We start from the raw sequence: 14,828 nt of genomic DNA on the forward strand, positions 1-14,828 counted from the left end.
GTTTCCATCACACCTATCTTTTGCTTATTTTCCTAATGCATAACAAAACGGGATAATTAAAGGGCGAGATTATGCTTAGGATTAAATGGAAATAAGCTCACATGCTTTTTTGTGTTATCCTCGGCAATTGTAATTGTAAGTGTAATTTCGAATTATGTGTTTTTTCTTTATCTGTATTTGGTATATATTATTTATTGCCAAATAAACTTATTATCATTATTATCCTAGTACTCACAGTACTCACAGAAGGGTCCCGGAAGAGGCTATTGAGCCTGTGACTCCGGCTCTAAATGACTAATACTTAGGTCATCTATGGTCTAGTGGTCACTGTGGTCTAGGTGTTTGTTATTTATTTGTGCTGGAGGTAAATGAACTCAAAGCACCATGTAAGATGATTATGGGTGATTTTAATTTGCCACAGATTGACTGGAGGAATTTGACCAATAATACCGGAATAAGCGATTTGGGAAACAAGTTTGTTGAGATGGTGCGAGATTGTTTTCTTTCTCAACACGTACATGAAACAGTAAGAATTAGAGGAGACCAGGAGGGAAATATCTTGGATTTGCTCTTTACAAATGAAGAAAACATTATAGAAGAGGTTGTCGTAGACAATCCTTTGGGGAAGAGTGATCACGCAGTTATCAAAGTTACATGCAATTTGGATAGGGTTGCCAACTCTGTTAGCTACAATAAAGGACATAAAACTTTATTGATATTTATTTAAGTGGCTATAGATCATAATAGATACCTATATTAAATGCAGTTCAAAATTACATTTCTCTTACCTAAATGAAAATATAAAAACAAGAATGAGAAGACATTTATTTTATCTTGATCAAAGGATTCTAATCTTTAAAACTATATTTGCCCTGGCTTTTTGCTGCCTTCAGAAAATTTGTATCATCTTTGCTGTTTTTAGAGAATTCCAAATAACTATCTTTTATGTTAAAATGTATGAGAAGTTCATTCTTAATCAGTTCCTTTCATCTCGCCATTTAGATGGCATTAAACTAAAAATTCTCTCACAATAGGATGATGTTCCAGGAATCGATTGTACAAAAGAAACTATTTTGAAAACATTGATACATTTAAAGTCCATAGATTTCAAAGTAAAATACCACTTTCTGGTTATTGTTGAGCTTATGAAGAGTTGAGAGCTTTTGATAGTGTTGAAGTTTCTTTGAATTATTATTACTTCATCAAAAAGTTCATCCATCTTTAATCTAAGCTTTCCTTCTAGCTTCAAGTGTTCTATCTACTACAAATTTCTGAAACTTTGGGAAATAAATGGTCTACGAAGTTTAGGTTCAATAATATGCCGAATGTTGAATTTCATCGAAATCTTTTTTGTTTTTCCAAATATCTGTTAATATGAAATATTGGCACTGCTAATACAAGTTTTCTCACATGGATTTCACTGTTCTTCTGGTATTTATAACACATTACCGCTCGATTTTGTGAAGGGTGTCATCATTACATTGTTGTATAATACGCCATATTTGTTTTGGTTCTTCGTGAGTTCAGTTGATAGGCGGAAGTATTACCTTTCCAAACGTCCAATGGCACCTCCTTTCTTTCTCTATTATTTTTCTTTTCTTTTTTCTTGGTGGTGGTTCTCATATTTAGTAACATAGTTTACGATTTTCTGGTTTTCCCAAAATTGGTGTCTTTTTTTTTTATGAAAAATTGAGTTATACATAAAATGAGGTTAATTTTACACCCTGGACTGCGGTCTGCCGCTCTGTGCGTCTGGTATTGTGCAGAATGCGGAGTTGATAGTCTGCACTCTTACAAAAAGTAAACGCTTTTGCAATCATCACATCTCAAGAGTAGGATTGAACTACCAGTCACAACGATTTCAAAATAAAGGACAAGTAGTGTCATTTCAAAGCTCAATAAAGGACAAGGACAAATAGTGCTGAATAAAGGACTGTCCTTTGAAATAAAGGACGGTTGGCAACCCTAAATTTGGAGGAGGACTTACATCTACAGAATAAGTTGGTGTATATGTATGATAAGGCAGACTATGACCTATTGAGGAGAGAACTTGATATTGACTGGAGGGAATACTTGCCTAATGTGAAAAATATTGAGGAAATGTGGAATAGATTTCATGTTAAATTGTAGAATACAATTGACAAATGTGTCCCTAAAAGTCATTTTATTACAAATAGAAAAGGACTGATGAAAAATTACCTATGAACAGGAAATTATGGGCTAAGATAAAGAAGAAACAAAGGCTATGGATGAATATGAAAACGCTTCAGTCTAATGGATTTGTTTCTGTTTCTGAGCGGCAGGACTTTTTGAGGATCAAGGAGTACAGAAGATTGAATAATCAGATCAGGAAAGAGACACGCAATGCTGTAAAAGCCAAAGAAAAGGATATTGCCAAACATGTAAAAGAGAACCCTAAGATTTTTTGGAAATACGTGCAATCAAAAACGACGAATAAGCCGAGAATTCCTGACCCATACAAAGATGAAGATAAACTGATGATGACCAATGGTGATTTGGAGAAAGCCGAAACTCTTGCAGAACAGTTTTCCAAAGTGTTTGTTCATGAACCTGAAGGAGAAATACCAAGATGTCCTGAGAAAGATGTGCCTGAACTACAACACTTAGAAATACGAAAGGAAGATATACGGAAAATTATTCAAAAGTTAAAAATACACAAATCTCCAGGACCAGATGATTTACATCCAAGGATTATTAGAGGCAAAAGACGTTTTATTGGAGCCCCTTTAAAGATTTTATATGAATATTCTTTTGCGTATGAACAACTTCCAAATGACTGGCGTATAGCAAATATTACAGCGATTTACAAAAAGAAATGTTCAAAAAGTGACCCGGGAAACTATAGACCAGTCAGTTTAACAAGTGTTGTGTGCAAGATTTTTGAAACATTAGTAAGAGATGTCATAATGACACACATGAAAAACAATACATTATTTAGTAACAAGCAATTTGGTTTCATTAATGGAAGATCTACAGTTCTGCAACTCATTAAAACATTGAACAGATGGACAGAATCTTTGGATGACGGCAATGCAGTTGATGTTATATATTGTGACTTCATGAAAGCTTTTGATAAAGTTGCCCACAGAAGACTTATTGAGAAAATTAGTAGTTACAGAATTGGGAAAAACTATCAAGAATGGATAACGGCATTTCTTTCTAACAGACAACAGAGAGTTATTGTGAATGGTAGCAGGTCAAGTTGGAAAAAAGCTGACAAGTGGGGTACCTCAGGGGTCCGTACTGGGGCCTCTGTTATTTGTAATCTTTATCAATGACTTGCCCGAATGTGTCACACACAACAGCGAAATATTCCTATATGCAGACGACACGAAGATATTTAGAGAACTAAAAGATGAGGAGGATTGTGAGAAGTTGCAACAAGATATCAATGATGTGTTCTTATGGTCTGAAAAATGTCTCCTGAGATTTCACCCAGATAAATGTAAATATATGAGGGTTGGAAGAACAAGTATCACGGATCAAGGTTACAAAATGGAGAAACATTTGAAGAGGACATCAATAGAAAAGGATGTGGGTGTCATATTTGATGATAACCTGAATTTTGCTGACCATCTGGCTGAGATGTTGAGAGTGTTATTTGTAACACTAGTAAGACCACACATTGAGTATGCTAACCAGATATGGTGACCTCACCTTGTGAAAGACATTGTAACTCTTGAAAATGTACAAAGGAGAGCTACTAGGCTGGTGCCACAATTGAAAGGTCTGACACATGAAGAACGTCTGAGAGAGCTGAGACTCCCGACTTTGGCTTACAGAAGAGTAAGGGGAGATATGATAGAAGTTTTCAAGATCTTAAGTGGAAGATATGATGAAGAATGTAGCGAGGGAGTATTACAACGTCGCAGTGGCGGCGCCAGGGGGGGGCTTGGGGGGCTTTAGCCCCCCCCCAAAAAAGTGGCCAGCCCCCCCATTAGCCCCCCAACTGAACTGAGCAAATTGGAAATTTAAAACACTCATTAAAATAATTTTATTAAGTGGAATTTTTAATTGCCAGGGCTAAAGATTTGTCAGCCATCATTGCTAGCCCAACCATTAACCCCCTCGCTTTCTGAAATGAGGATAATATATGTGTATTATCATATTACTATTAGCCCCCCAAAAAAAATTTGCTCCGCCCCCCTTAGCCTCCCCAACTAAAAATTCCTGGCGCCGCCGCTGCAACGTCGACAAGAAAACACTGCTAGGGGACACTCTAGTAAGCTGTTCAAGACAAGGTCAAGACTGGATATAAGGAAATACTCTTTCCCATGAAGAGTGGTTAATAACTGGAATAGCTTTCCGGAGTCGGTAGTCTCGGCATCCTCAGTGCACCAATTTGAAGCTCGGCTAGATAAGTTGTGGGCGAATCAGGAATTGCTATATAATTATAGAGCTCCAATAGTCCAATACACACCACCACCAAACGAGAGTATTATTTACGTAGATCTGGAGTCACAGGCGTAAGCCTCTTCCAGGGGATCATCTGTAAGTATCTGTAAGTAATCGAATATTTGATCTTGATGTTTCCATACACTATCCAATCTCTTTTCAAAACTTACAACTGAATTTGCATTCACAACATGATCAGGAAGACTATTCCAGCTGTTCACAACACGACTGCAGGAAGTGAATTTCCTGGTGTCCAATCTTGGGCGCTGCTTGTAGATCTTCTTGGTGTGTCCTCGAGTCACTGAACCGGCAAGTTCAATAAATAATCACCTGCTCACTTCACTATCATATAAATTGTTCACAATTCTAAAGGTTTCTATCATGTCCCCTCTTGATATACGGTATGATAGTGTCGGAAGGTCTAACTTCCTCATTCGTTCAGGGTAAGGCAAATCCTTCAGCCTAGGGACCAACTTTGTTGCTCTTCTTTGAACTGCTTCCACAGCCTCAATGTCCTTTTTCTTGTATGGACACTGTGGTATAGTGTTATCATGGGCCCTGGCGTTCGACACGAGCAGGGCACCATAGGTTTACAAGGACTCTTGGGGCACAAGGCCCTCATTGATAAATATGTAGAACGTGGCATAGTTTTCCCTCTGCGCAGGGAATACGACGTTACCCCCAAGTCAGTCTAGAACTGTCCGTCTTACTGTGAGCATGTAGCTCTCCTATTGTGACTCACCTCTGTACGCATAACCCTTATTAATAAAGACTCCAAACGTCCCCCCGCGTTTCTGTTGCACACATGGCGCAGTGAGTAGGATGCTTGCAATTGCTTGTAATTGCTTGCAGTGTGCAACAATGAAACATGGGACGATACGTGAATCAGTGGCGCGTACTGACGGAACTATACCGATAGGCGACAGTGAACACGCTGGACCGTGAGTGCAGTGCCGATACAATGAGCATGCACGGAACCGTGCAAAATTGTGTGATAGTGATAGTAGCGTGCGTTCGTGCACGTAGTGGGGCGAACAAAGAGGCCTTTGTCCCACTGCTCCGCCCTGCTAGCTGCGGACGCCACCCTGCACGGGGCCCAGGCCAAAGCAGGCCGCGCGAACAAGGAGGCCTTTGTCCTGCTTCGCCTTGCTCACCGCGAGTGCCACCCGCGTGGGGCCTAGCTGACTCGCACAGGCCACACCCACCCAGCTTAGGAACTGCCACACTGTCTCTGCACACCCGTGGCAATTACGTCACCGCAGGAGGAGTCGACACCACTGCCGCCCACCGGAGGCATTGAAGGGGACCGTCTCGGACGCCCAGTAGGACCTGCACGCATGCACCGTGTCACTATGCAAGGGGTCCCCCGCCAGACGCACGCACTCTCCGCCCCTTCTCCCGGAAGGACTGGCACCTGCCGTCCTAATGCCTTCCGGGCCATCGCCCTCCACCACCTGTCAGCGCCCGCAATGTGCTGCCCTTTGCAGGTGCGGAATCACAGGGATAGGCCCTCAGCACCTAGGCATGTTGGAGATATCAAGAGCTCTGCAGCCGCCGCTCTCAGCGCAGACGACGCGGTCGACGTATCTCACGTGCCCCCCCTCCCTCAACGGGACACTTCTGGGTGACCGCCCTCCGCCACCTGTCAGTGCCCGTGCCGTATTGCCTGACAACACAGGTGCGGAATCACAGGGATAGGCACTCGGCACCTAGGCACCTTGGAGATATCTGGAACCAGCCTACAGACGCCGCTCTTGGCGCCGACGACGCAGCCGACATATCTCACCTAGCCCCCCGCAACGAACGCTTCCGGATCACCTCAACGTCGGAGACAGGGACCGCAACGCCGCCATACGGATTCACGGGGAGGTCCGAACGCCCCTCCTCTCCTTCAGCTTTGCCAGTCCCACTCGATTTCCCGGACCCTGTCCTGGCGATGACATACGCAAACAGGTGCGCCGAGCTGACATTGCCCATGGACAGCTCCCGGCCGCCACTCGCAACTGCTTCCTACGTGAGAACCCACCTGCAAGCCGACGCGACGCCCCACGCCCAGGCCGATACCGCTCGCATTTCAGGTTCAAGCGAAGGAAGACTTGACTCAATGGTGCAGCAAGATATCGTCACGCCCATCGTAAGGCGAGCTCTGTCGCCGCCACCCGTGCTGGCGCCCTTCGAGCACCGGGCCGACCTCTCCGCTCGGCGAGGAATTTGTCGCCCTCGTGCGCGGACCCCCTTCGATTCCGCCACCGACGCAGTTTATATGCGTGACTGAAATACCGCGCACTTCCGCCTCGTCCAGTGTGGCCTACGGTTTCCGACGGATGCCGAAACCTGATACGCCACTACCACTGGAGACGCTTGCTGCTATCTGGGCCGCACCCAATTGCAAGCCATGCCTGTTTGGATGGCCCCACTCCTCGTGGATGACGGACCATCGTTCGCTCATCCCCCTCCTCACGCCAGGAACTCCGTCACCGGCAATACCGGCGCTCCGCAGTGACGACCCGTCGCCAGCCGCCGACACCGACGGAGCGCTCTGAAGACTACGGGCCGCGGCACGGATAAGCCCCGCCTACGGTCACCCGCTGACCTGCGTGACCTCCGGGCTCCCGTCCGACTACCGCGCCCTACCCAACTCCATCTCTCCGTATTGGAAGCTCCGCACCGCCCCTTCCGCTGTCCGACAGCGCGTTGACGCCCCGCCATCTCCGGGAGCGACCATAGGTCTTGAGAGAAGCCGCCCCGTCGCGTCCCTTCCTTCGATGGAGGACATGCCGTCCTCATGCGCGGATGCCCCCCACTTCCGCCTCCGCCGCTCGCCCGGGCTTGCGGGTAAGCATTCCCCTCGCCGTGGTCGTGCGAGCACGGAGGGTGGGGAGGTGTGGTATAGTGTTATCATGGGCCTTGGCGTTCGACACGAGCAGGGCACCATAGGTTTACAAGGACCTCATTGATAAATATGTAGGACGTGGCATAGTTTTCCCTCTGCGCAGGGAATACGACGTTACCCCCAAGTCAGTCTAGAACTGTCCGTCTTACTGTGAGCATGTAGCTCTTCTATTGTGACTCACCTCTGTACGCATAACCCACTTATTAATAAAGACTCCAAACGTCCCCCCGCGTTTCTGTTGCACACAGACACCATACCAAGGTCTATATCCTTAGATCTTGCACCATACTTGATTAGCGTACTCTAAATGTGGTCGGACTAGTGCAGTGTATAATGATTTGAATATGGTCTCGTTCAATGTTACGAAAGTTCTTCATATTAGCCCGACTAGTCTATTTGCCTTATTGATTTTCTCAGCCAAGTGTGCTGTGAACTTCAGCTCGTCATCAATTACAACTCCCAGATCCTTCTCCACTTTGATTCCTGTCAATTCTTCTTCCATAGAATATTTAATATTGTCCACATTTGATTTCCCGATTCTCATCACACACTTTTTGGGGTGAAATCTTATCAGCCACTTCTCTGACCAGCTTCTCATCCTCTCGAGATCTTCTTGCAATTTCTCACAGTCTTGGCTTTCATGAATCCCCCTGAATACTTTAGTGTCGTCAGCATACAATAAAAAATCGCTGTTGATTACAGAATCTGGCAAGTCATTAATATATAAAACAAACAGTAGCGGACCCAACACAGATGCCTGAGGTACACCGATGACCACGTCCTTCCATTCTGACTCAACTCCATTGACAATCACTCTTTGTTTCCTTTCATTGAGAAAGTCTGCTATCCATAACAAAATGTTTCCTCTGATGTTATAACTCTTGATCTTCTCAACTAGCCTTCTGTGGGGGAGAGTGTCGAAGGCCTTCATGAAATCGCAATATGCAACATCGACAACTCCTCCTCCATCTAAAATCGAGTCCATCTGTCCAAGACCGTGATCATCTGTAGTACCGTCGAACGCCCCTCCACAAATCCATACTCAGTACTGTTTGTTACTAATCAGCTTATTGCCCTTGAGATGTTCCAGAACCCTTTTCCTAATTATTGATTCCAATAACTTGCATGTGACACATGTTAAGCTAACTGGTCTAATTACCTGGGTCGCTTCTATCACCTTTTTTGTATGTTGCCGAGATGTTTGCTAGTTTCCAATCTATGGGTCGTCTTTGGCTCAAAAGTGATAGATTAAAGATCTTACAAAGCGGATATGGAATTACATCTTTTGTCTCTTTCATAATTCGAGGATGAAGCCGTTCTGGTCCAGGGGATTTATTCCTTTGTAGTTTATCTATAACACTGATAATTTCCTCGCTAGATAATTCAATCTGTGATAACATTGGAATATCCTTGACCTCCACCTCTGGTATTAACCCTTCTGCTTCCTCGGTGAACACTGAGCTAAAAAAAGTCTGCAAGTACTGTTGCCTTCTCATTGTCATCTTTATTACATATACTGACTGGAGTTTTTGTTTTAGACTGGACATACTTCCAAAATATCTTTGGGTTAGACTTGACGTTTTGTGCAATAGTCTTCTCTACGTTCTTACAGAAGACCTAGTTTCAGCTCTTACTTGATTATTAATCCGTCTGTATTCCTCATATAATTTGTTATGCTCTCCCTAATTAATTGCTCTACCTTCCTAGAAATTGTGTATCTATACAGTCTATAGTGCACACAGAAAAATAACAGCATTCGACAACTTTCAGCTTACCGCTTGTAGCGCACTCTTTTGGTAAAGAAAATTATTAGTTTTCAGCTTTGCGGCACGCAGCCATACCGGGAGTTTCATTTCGTTGTTTATCTATTCCTTGCGCCAACAGCAGCTGATCGGAACCGTTCGCGCAGTGAACGATCAACTATTGCATATCTAGGGGCTGAGGAAACGGCCCTGTCGGTGTTGGGAGTGACAATGGAGGCCCTTATTCCCGTGATAAACAAATTACAGGATGTTTTCAATACAGTTGGAGCAGATGCTATTCAGCTCCCACAAATTGTTGTTGTGGGGTCTCAGGTTAGGAATGATTTAATATCGGTTTCGCTTGTGGAAATACAATTATTATCGTCAGGTTTCGAACTTGGTGAAAAATTTACTTGATTACATTAATGTTTCCCAATTTATGAACCCTGCAGGTTCAGAGGACATTGGTTAAATATTTGGTTTTAGGAAATATTGAGTATTTGTGTGTTAAGCCATAGGTGATAGGGTGTGTTCAGAATGTATAACTGTTAAAATTTTAAATCTTATTTGGGTAGTTAACAAATTACAAATAGAAACCTAAACAGGGTGATATATTGAAAGTGATTAACTTAATAAGAACAATGGGTAAATATAGGGTTTTGGAAGGATATTGCTTCTGATAGTTTTTCAAAGGAAAGGTTTCAAGAAATCATTGTAAACAATATATTTTGAAAAAAAAAAATAGCCCAAGTCTATGGAGAGCTTGCCAATCATGTTTCATTTTGATTTTTTTTTTTTTTTTAGGAAATTTGAAGTATTAATTTTTTTAGCAACAATAAGTTTAAAGATACTGTGCTGCATCTACCAGAGCCAATGGAAATAAGCTTACATGCTTTTTTGTGTTATCCTGGGCAATTGTAATTGTAATTTTGAACTGTTACTATGTGTTCTTTTCATTATGATAATGAAAAGAACACAATGATTATCTCTTATTTCATGTATTTGATTCATTGCCAAATAAACTTATTATTATTATAGCCCTGCTGGTCCAGAAAAGGGAAGGGTAAAATTCTAGAATCATGCAAACATGGATATTTAACATGAAATTTACTTTGTCCAATAGCTTCTAACCTAATTTATAACCTAACCTAACTTAACCTACTGTAACAATGCCGTAGGAAAAAGGTCTTTCAAATGCAAAATAGAAGTGAAAATGTGTTTATGTGATACTGGAACAGAACCGAGGGAAGATGTTGTCTAGGGATTGTAGCAGGATCAGAGGAGGGATTAAGGAAGTTAGTGGTGGAGTTTAGGAAGGTGTACAGAAGAAGGAAGTTGAAGAGAAATGCAAGGTGATGAGATGTACAAGGGGAGAGGATGGTAGCAAATTAGAAGTGAGTATTAAGGGAGAGAGGCTGGAAGAAGTGGATAGCTTTAGGTACTAGGATATGAATGTGGTGGTAGAATGTAGATTGAGAGAAGCAAGGGTAAATTTTTAAAAGTGTACACCTACACAATATAGCAATAGAAAATTAAGTATTAATTTTGTAAATTATATTACATCTTGGAAAAAATTAATAACAAAAGTTGCCAAAACCTATTTACTAAAGAATGAAGTTGCAGTGGTTGAATGATACGCCATGTTTGTTTTGATAGATACCAAGGTTAAAGAAATGAAAGGATAATAAATTCATCTATTCTTACCTAAGCTAACCTAACCTAACATAACTGACCTAGTTAACCTAACCTATATTTAGTGATTTGGTACCTCAAATTCTAAAGATCATCTGGATTGTCGCCGCCATCATTGATGCTGATGGCCTGATTATTATTGTATCTCAGGCAATTAGCAGATGATGGCAGAACCCCATGTTTTCTCATAAAGTCCAAGGAAACCCTATTGTCTTTGTATACGGGATAGGAGGAAAGCTTCTGGGAGCTGTCAAGAGTTTTTATGAGAATAGTAGGGCTTGTGTCAGGATTGGAAATGGAGAGAGTAGGATGCGATATGTCACCCTGGCTGTTCAACTTATACATGGATGGGGTGGTGCGAGAGGTAAATGCAAGGGTAGTGGGCAAGGGATTGGAGATGGTTAAAGAAAATGGAGAAAAGTGGGAGGTGAGCCAGTTGTTGTTTGCGGACGACACTGCGCTTGTGGCAGGATCGGAGGAGGGATTGAGGAAGTTGGTGGCAGAGTTTGGGAGAGTATGTGATAGAAGAAAGCTAAAGATAAATGTGGGTAAAAGTAAGGTGATGAGATGTACAAGGGGTGAAAGTGGCAGTAGACTGGAAGTGAGCATTAAGGGAGAGCAACTGGAGGAAGTGGATAGTTTTAGATACTTGGGTGCAAATGTGGCAGGGAAAGGTGGAGTGAAAGTGGAGAAGCAAGTAAATGCCTTGGTGGATTAAAGAGTGTAATGAGGAAGCGAGTAAATGCCTTGGTGGATTAAAGAGTGTAATGAGGAATAGACATTTGGGAATGGATGCTAAGAGGAGACTGTATGAAGGAGTGATTGTGCCAACAGCACTGTATGGGGCAGAAACATGGAACATAAGAGAAGAAGAGAGGAGTTCGAATGTGTTTGAGATGAGGTGTCTGAGAAGTATGATGGGGGTTACTAGGCTAGATAGAGTGAGAAATGAGGAGGTGAGGAGGAGAATGGGGGTGGAAAGGGAGCTGGGAGATAGGGTTGATGAAAGAGTATTAGGATGGTTTGGACACATGGAAAGAATGAGTGAAGAAAGACTAGTAAAAGAGGTGTGGAAGGCAGATATGGAGGGAGTGAACATGAGGGGACGTCCTAGGATGAGGTAGATGGATGGGGTGAAGGGGGCTTTGGGGAAGAGGGGAATGTCTGTTGAGGAAGGACAGAAGACAGGGGTGAATGGAGAATGGTTGTATATGGATGATGTTGTGATAGCATGAGGTGGAATGGGCGGGTAGTATGTGTGAGCAAATTTTGACGCAGCCCGAAGGGATTTCTCCCCGTCCTCTCATTTTATGCAATGGTGGGACGGAGGGGGGGTCGCCGATTTAATGAAGCGGCCTTGCTGTGGATGTGCTGTGTCTTGCGACACTGCTTCTGACCCAGGGCAGTGGACAAGGTGCAGGGATGACCCGTCATTCAGGAGGTGCTAAGATAAGAGGGAGGGTGGAGGGGGGTGGAATGGGTGGGAGTGATTTTATGCCTTTTTCTTTTTGGCTACTCCCCTTGTAAGGGGGAAAAAGCCTTGGTATATGTATGTATGTATGTAACAGTGCTTATTAATGTCACCTGGAGTTCGAGAACACCCAGTCCAAAATGTGAAAGCCACCATCTAACTGACAGTGACTAGATTGGACAGATCAACATGGCATTTGGACTGGATCCTAGTAGCTTCATTCATTTGTAGATTTGCTTTTAGCAATTTTTTTTTTTTGTTATTTCCACCCAGAAAATTGCATATTATGTTCATGTATTATAATTTCCCTGTCTGGGGTATTGGCTGCATGTTATTGTGGTAAAGTAGCATGCAGTTGATACTTTAGGGTCTATATGGGGTGCCCCTATGAACCAGAGCCACACATCATTTTGTCTGTGATAGAGGAGGACTGTTCACAGAGAAATGACACTTTTATTATACTGCGACTGTCCCTCTTTTATGCTGTCCCCCAACCCCTTGTTATTGTCCTGTGCCATTTCTCTGAATATTTATTTCCTTTTTTCGCCTACCCTGTAGTGGGGGATAGAATGCTGCCACCAAGTCCTCCCACTTGAATCGTAAAAGGCGAGAAAAACGGGACAGGGATTAGGACTAGACATCCTTCTCCCTGTAGCCCCACAGGGGACATTCCTAAAAAAAGTAAAGGCATAAGAGGGTCTAGGAGTTTTCCAACCAGTACCCTAAGGTTTGGGTCTTTTAATGTGTGTGGATGTAGTATAGATGAGAGTAAAAGGGAAGACATAGGCAGTATGTTTTTGAGAAGAAAGATGGATGTGTTGGCTTTGAGTGAAACTAAGTTGAGAGGAAAGGGCAAGTGTGAGTTTGGGAGGTTCTCATGAGTGAAGAGAGGTAGAGGGAGAGAAAAGGGGTGGCTATACCAGTAAGTGAAGAGATAGGTAAAATGTGTAGTGGAGTGGAAGGAGGTTTCTTCAGCGATAATGTGGATGAAGGTAAAACTGGGAAGGGAGATGTGGGTTTTTGTAAGTGCATATGGGCCTGGTAGTGAGAAGAGTGTAGAAGAAAGGGAGGCTTTTTGGATAGATTTGAATGAGTGCATAGAGGGATTAGGGAGAAACATCAGTGTAGTATCATTGGGGGACCTTAATGCTAGGGTAGGAAATGAACCAATAAACGGAGTGGTTGGGAAATGTGGAGTTCCAGGAAAGAATCGTAGGGTAGATTTGATGGTGGAGATGTGTCTTGAGAGTTGATGATAGCAAATACAGTGTTTAGGAAGAAAGTCAAGCATGGGTACACATGGGAGAGGGTGGTAGATAGAGCATTAATGGGCTATGTAGTGATAGTATAATAGGTAGAGTCAAGGATGTACATGTTCTAAGGGGAGAGAGTGGGGGAATATCAGATCATTTTCTGGTGGAAGTTAGGTTTAGAGGAGAGGGTGGTAGATAGAGCATTAATGGGCTATGTAGTGATAGTATAATAGGTAGAGTCAAGGATGTACATGTTCTAAGGGGAGAGAGTGGGGGAATATCAGATCATTTTCTGGTGGAAGTTAGGTTTAGAGTGGATAGATGGAGAAAGTGGAAAAGACAAAGGGTGGGGAGGTACTTAGAGTGAACTGCTTAAATGAGAAAGAAAAGGAGAAAGAGTACAAGAAGAAACTGAGAGAGGAGTGGGAGGGAGTGAAGGATAGAGTAGAACTAGGAGTGGAGGAGGAATGGGGATGGTTCAAGGAGGGAGTTGCAAGGTGTGCAAAGATGGTGTGTGGAACAAGGAGGACGGGAGGAAATAGAAGGAAGGGTAGTGAGTGGTGGGATGAGGAAACAGAAGGTTGTAGAAGAGAAGAAGTGAGCTTTCACAGATTAGTTACAAAATAGGACAAGGGAATCATATGAAAAGAGAAGAGAAGTAAAGCATAAGATAAAGGAGGCAAAGAGGAGAGCAGATGTGAAATGGGTAAGAGCATGACAAAATTTTGAAAGTAATAAAAAGATGTTTTGGAAAAGAAATTAAGAGGAAGAGGAGGCAAAGCAAGTAGAGAAGAAAAGGTAAAATGTGCAGATGGAGATGGTAATGGAAGAGAAGGCAGTAAGAGGAAGATGGGCAGAGTATTTTAGGGAGTTGCTAAATGTGAAGGAGGATAGGGAGGGAAAGATAGCTGCAGTAGGAAATGCTAAAAAAAATGACCATGATGAGTGAGGAAAATGGAGGAGAAATAAGGGAGGATGAAGTGAAGGCAGTTGTTAAGATGATTAGAATAGGTAAGGCACTTGGTCCGGATGGATGTCTTGCAGAATGTCTGAAAAAAGGAGGAACAGTGATGGTGGACTGGCTGGTGAGGTTATTTAATGTTTGCTGGAGAGAGGGTAGAGTGCCGGAGGACTGGAGGAGTGCCTGAATAGTTCCACTGTACAAGGGAAAAGGAGACAGATGTGAGTAGTAGTTTCAGAGGGATTAGCATGTTAAGTGTAGATGGGAAGGCTTATGGGAGAGTGTAAGAGGCCGGTAGTGTACGAATGGAAATGAGCTAGGGCATTAGAATAATTCAGACTCGACGCCTGGTCGAGGGCGATGTTATGTCTATGTGAGGGCGACGTTTTGTCTATGTAAA

At 43.0% G+C, this 14,828-nt stretch overlaps 2 protein-coding genes across 5 annotated transcripts in view; one reads left to right on the plus strand and one right to left on the minus strand.

Annotated features, from left to right (window-relative positions):
• Nucleotides 1-8,460: 8,460 nt before the first annotated feature.
• LOC143020164 (uncharacterized) lies at nt 8,461-8,811 on the minus strand. Its single transcript, XM_076176327.1, has one exon. It carries the CDS (start codon nt 8,809-8,811, stop codon nt 8,461-8,463), a length of 351 nt encoding a protein of 116 aa, XP_076032442.1.
• A 366-nt stretch (nt 8,812-9,177) lies between these two features.
• Drp1 (dynamin related protein 1) overlaps nt 9,178-14,828 on the plus strand; it is an 83,115-nt gene continuing 77,464 nt past the window's right edge. For all 4 annotated transcript variants that reach the window (XM_076176593.1, XM_076176595.1, XM_076176594.1 and 1 more), the window contains exon 1: nt 9,178-9,384. In XM_076176593.1, coding sequence (XP_076032708.1) covers nt 9,283-9,384 — 102 coding nt within the window. In that variant the 5' untranslated portion in view covers nt 9,178-9,282. The remainder of the gene's footprint in view (nt 9,385-14,828) is intronic.

Source organism: Oratosquilla oratoria, chromosome 39 (genome assembly GCF_046742065.1).
Source record: "Oratosquilla oratoria isolate Oo_2021 chromosome 39, ASM4674206v1, whole genome shotgun sequence".
Taxonomy (NCBI): Eukaryota; Metazoa; Arthropoda; class Malacostraca; order Stomatopoda; family Squillidae; genus Oratosquilla; species Oratosquilla oratoria.

Bases quoted from the DNA above. Each gene is read 5' to 3' on its own strand.
- LOC143020164 (XM_076176327.1), bottom strand. From the start codon at position 8,811: ATGACAATGAGAAGGCAACAGTACTTGCAGACTTTTTTTAGCTCAGTG.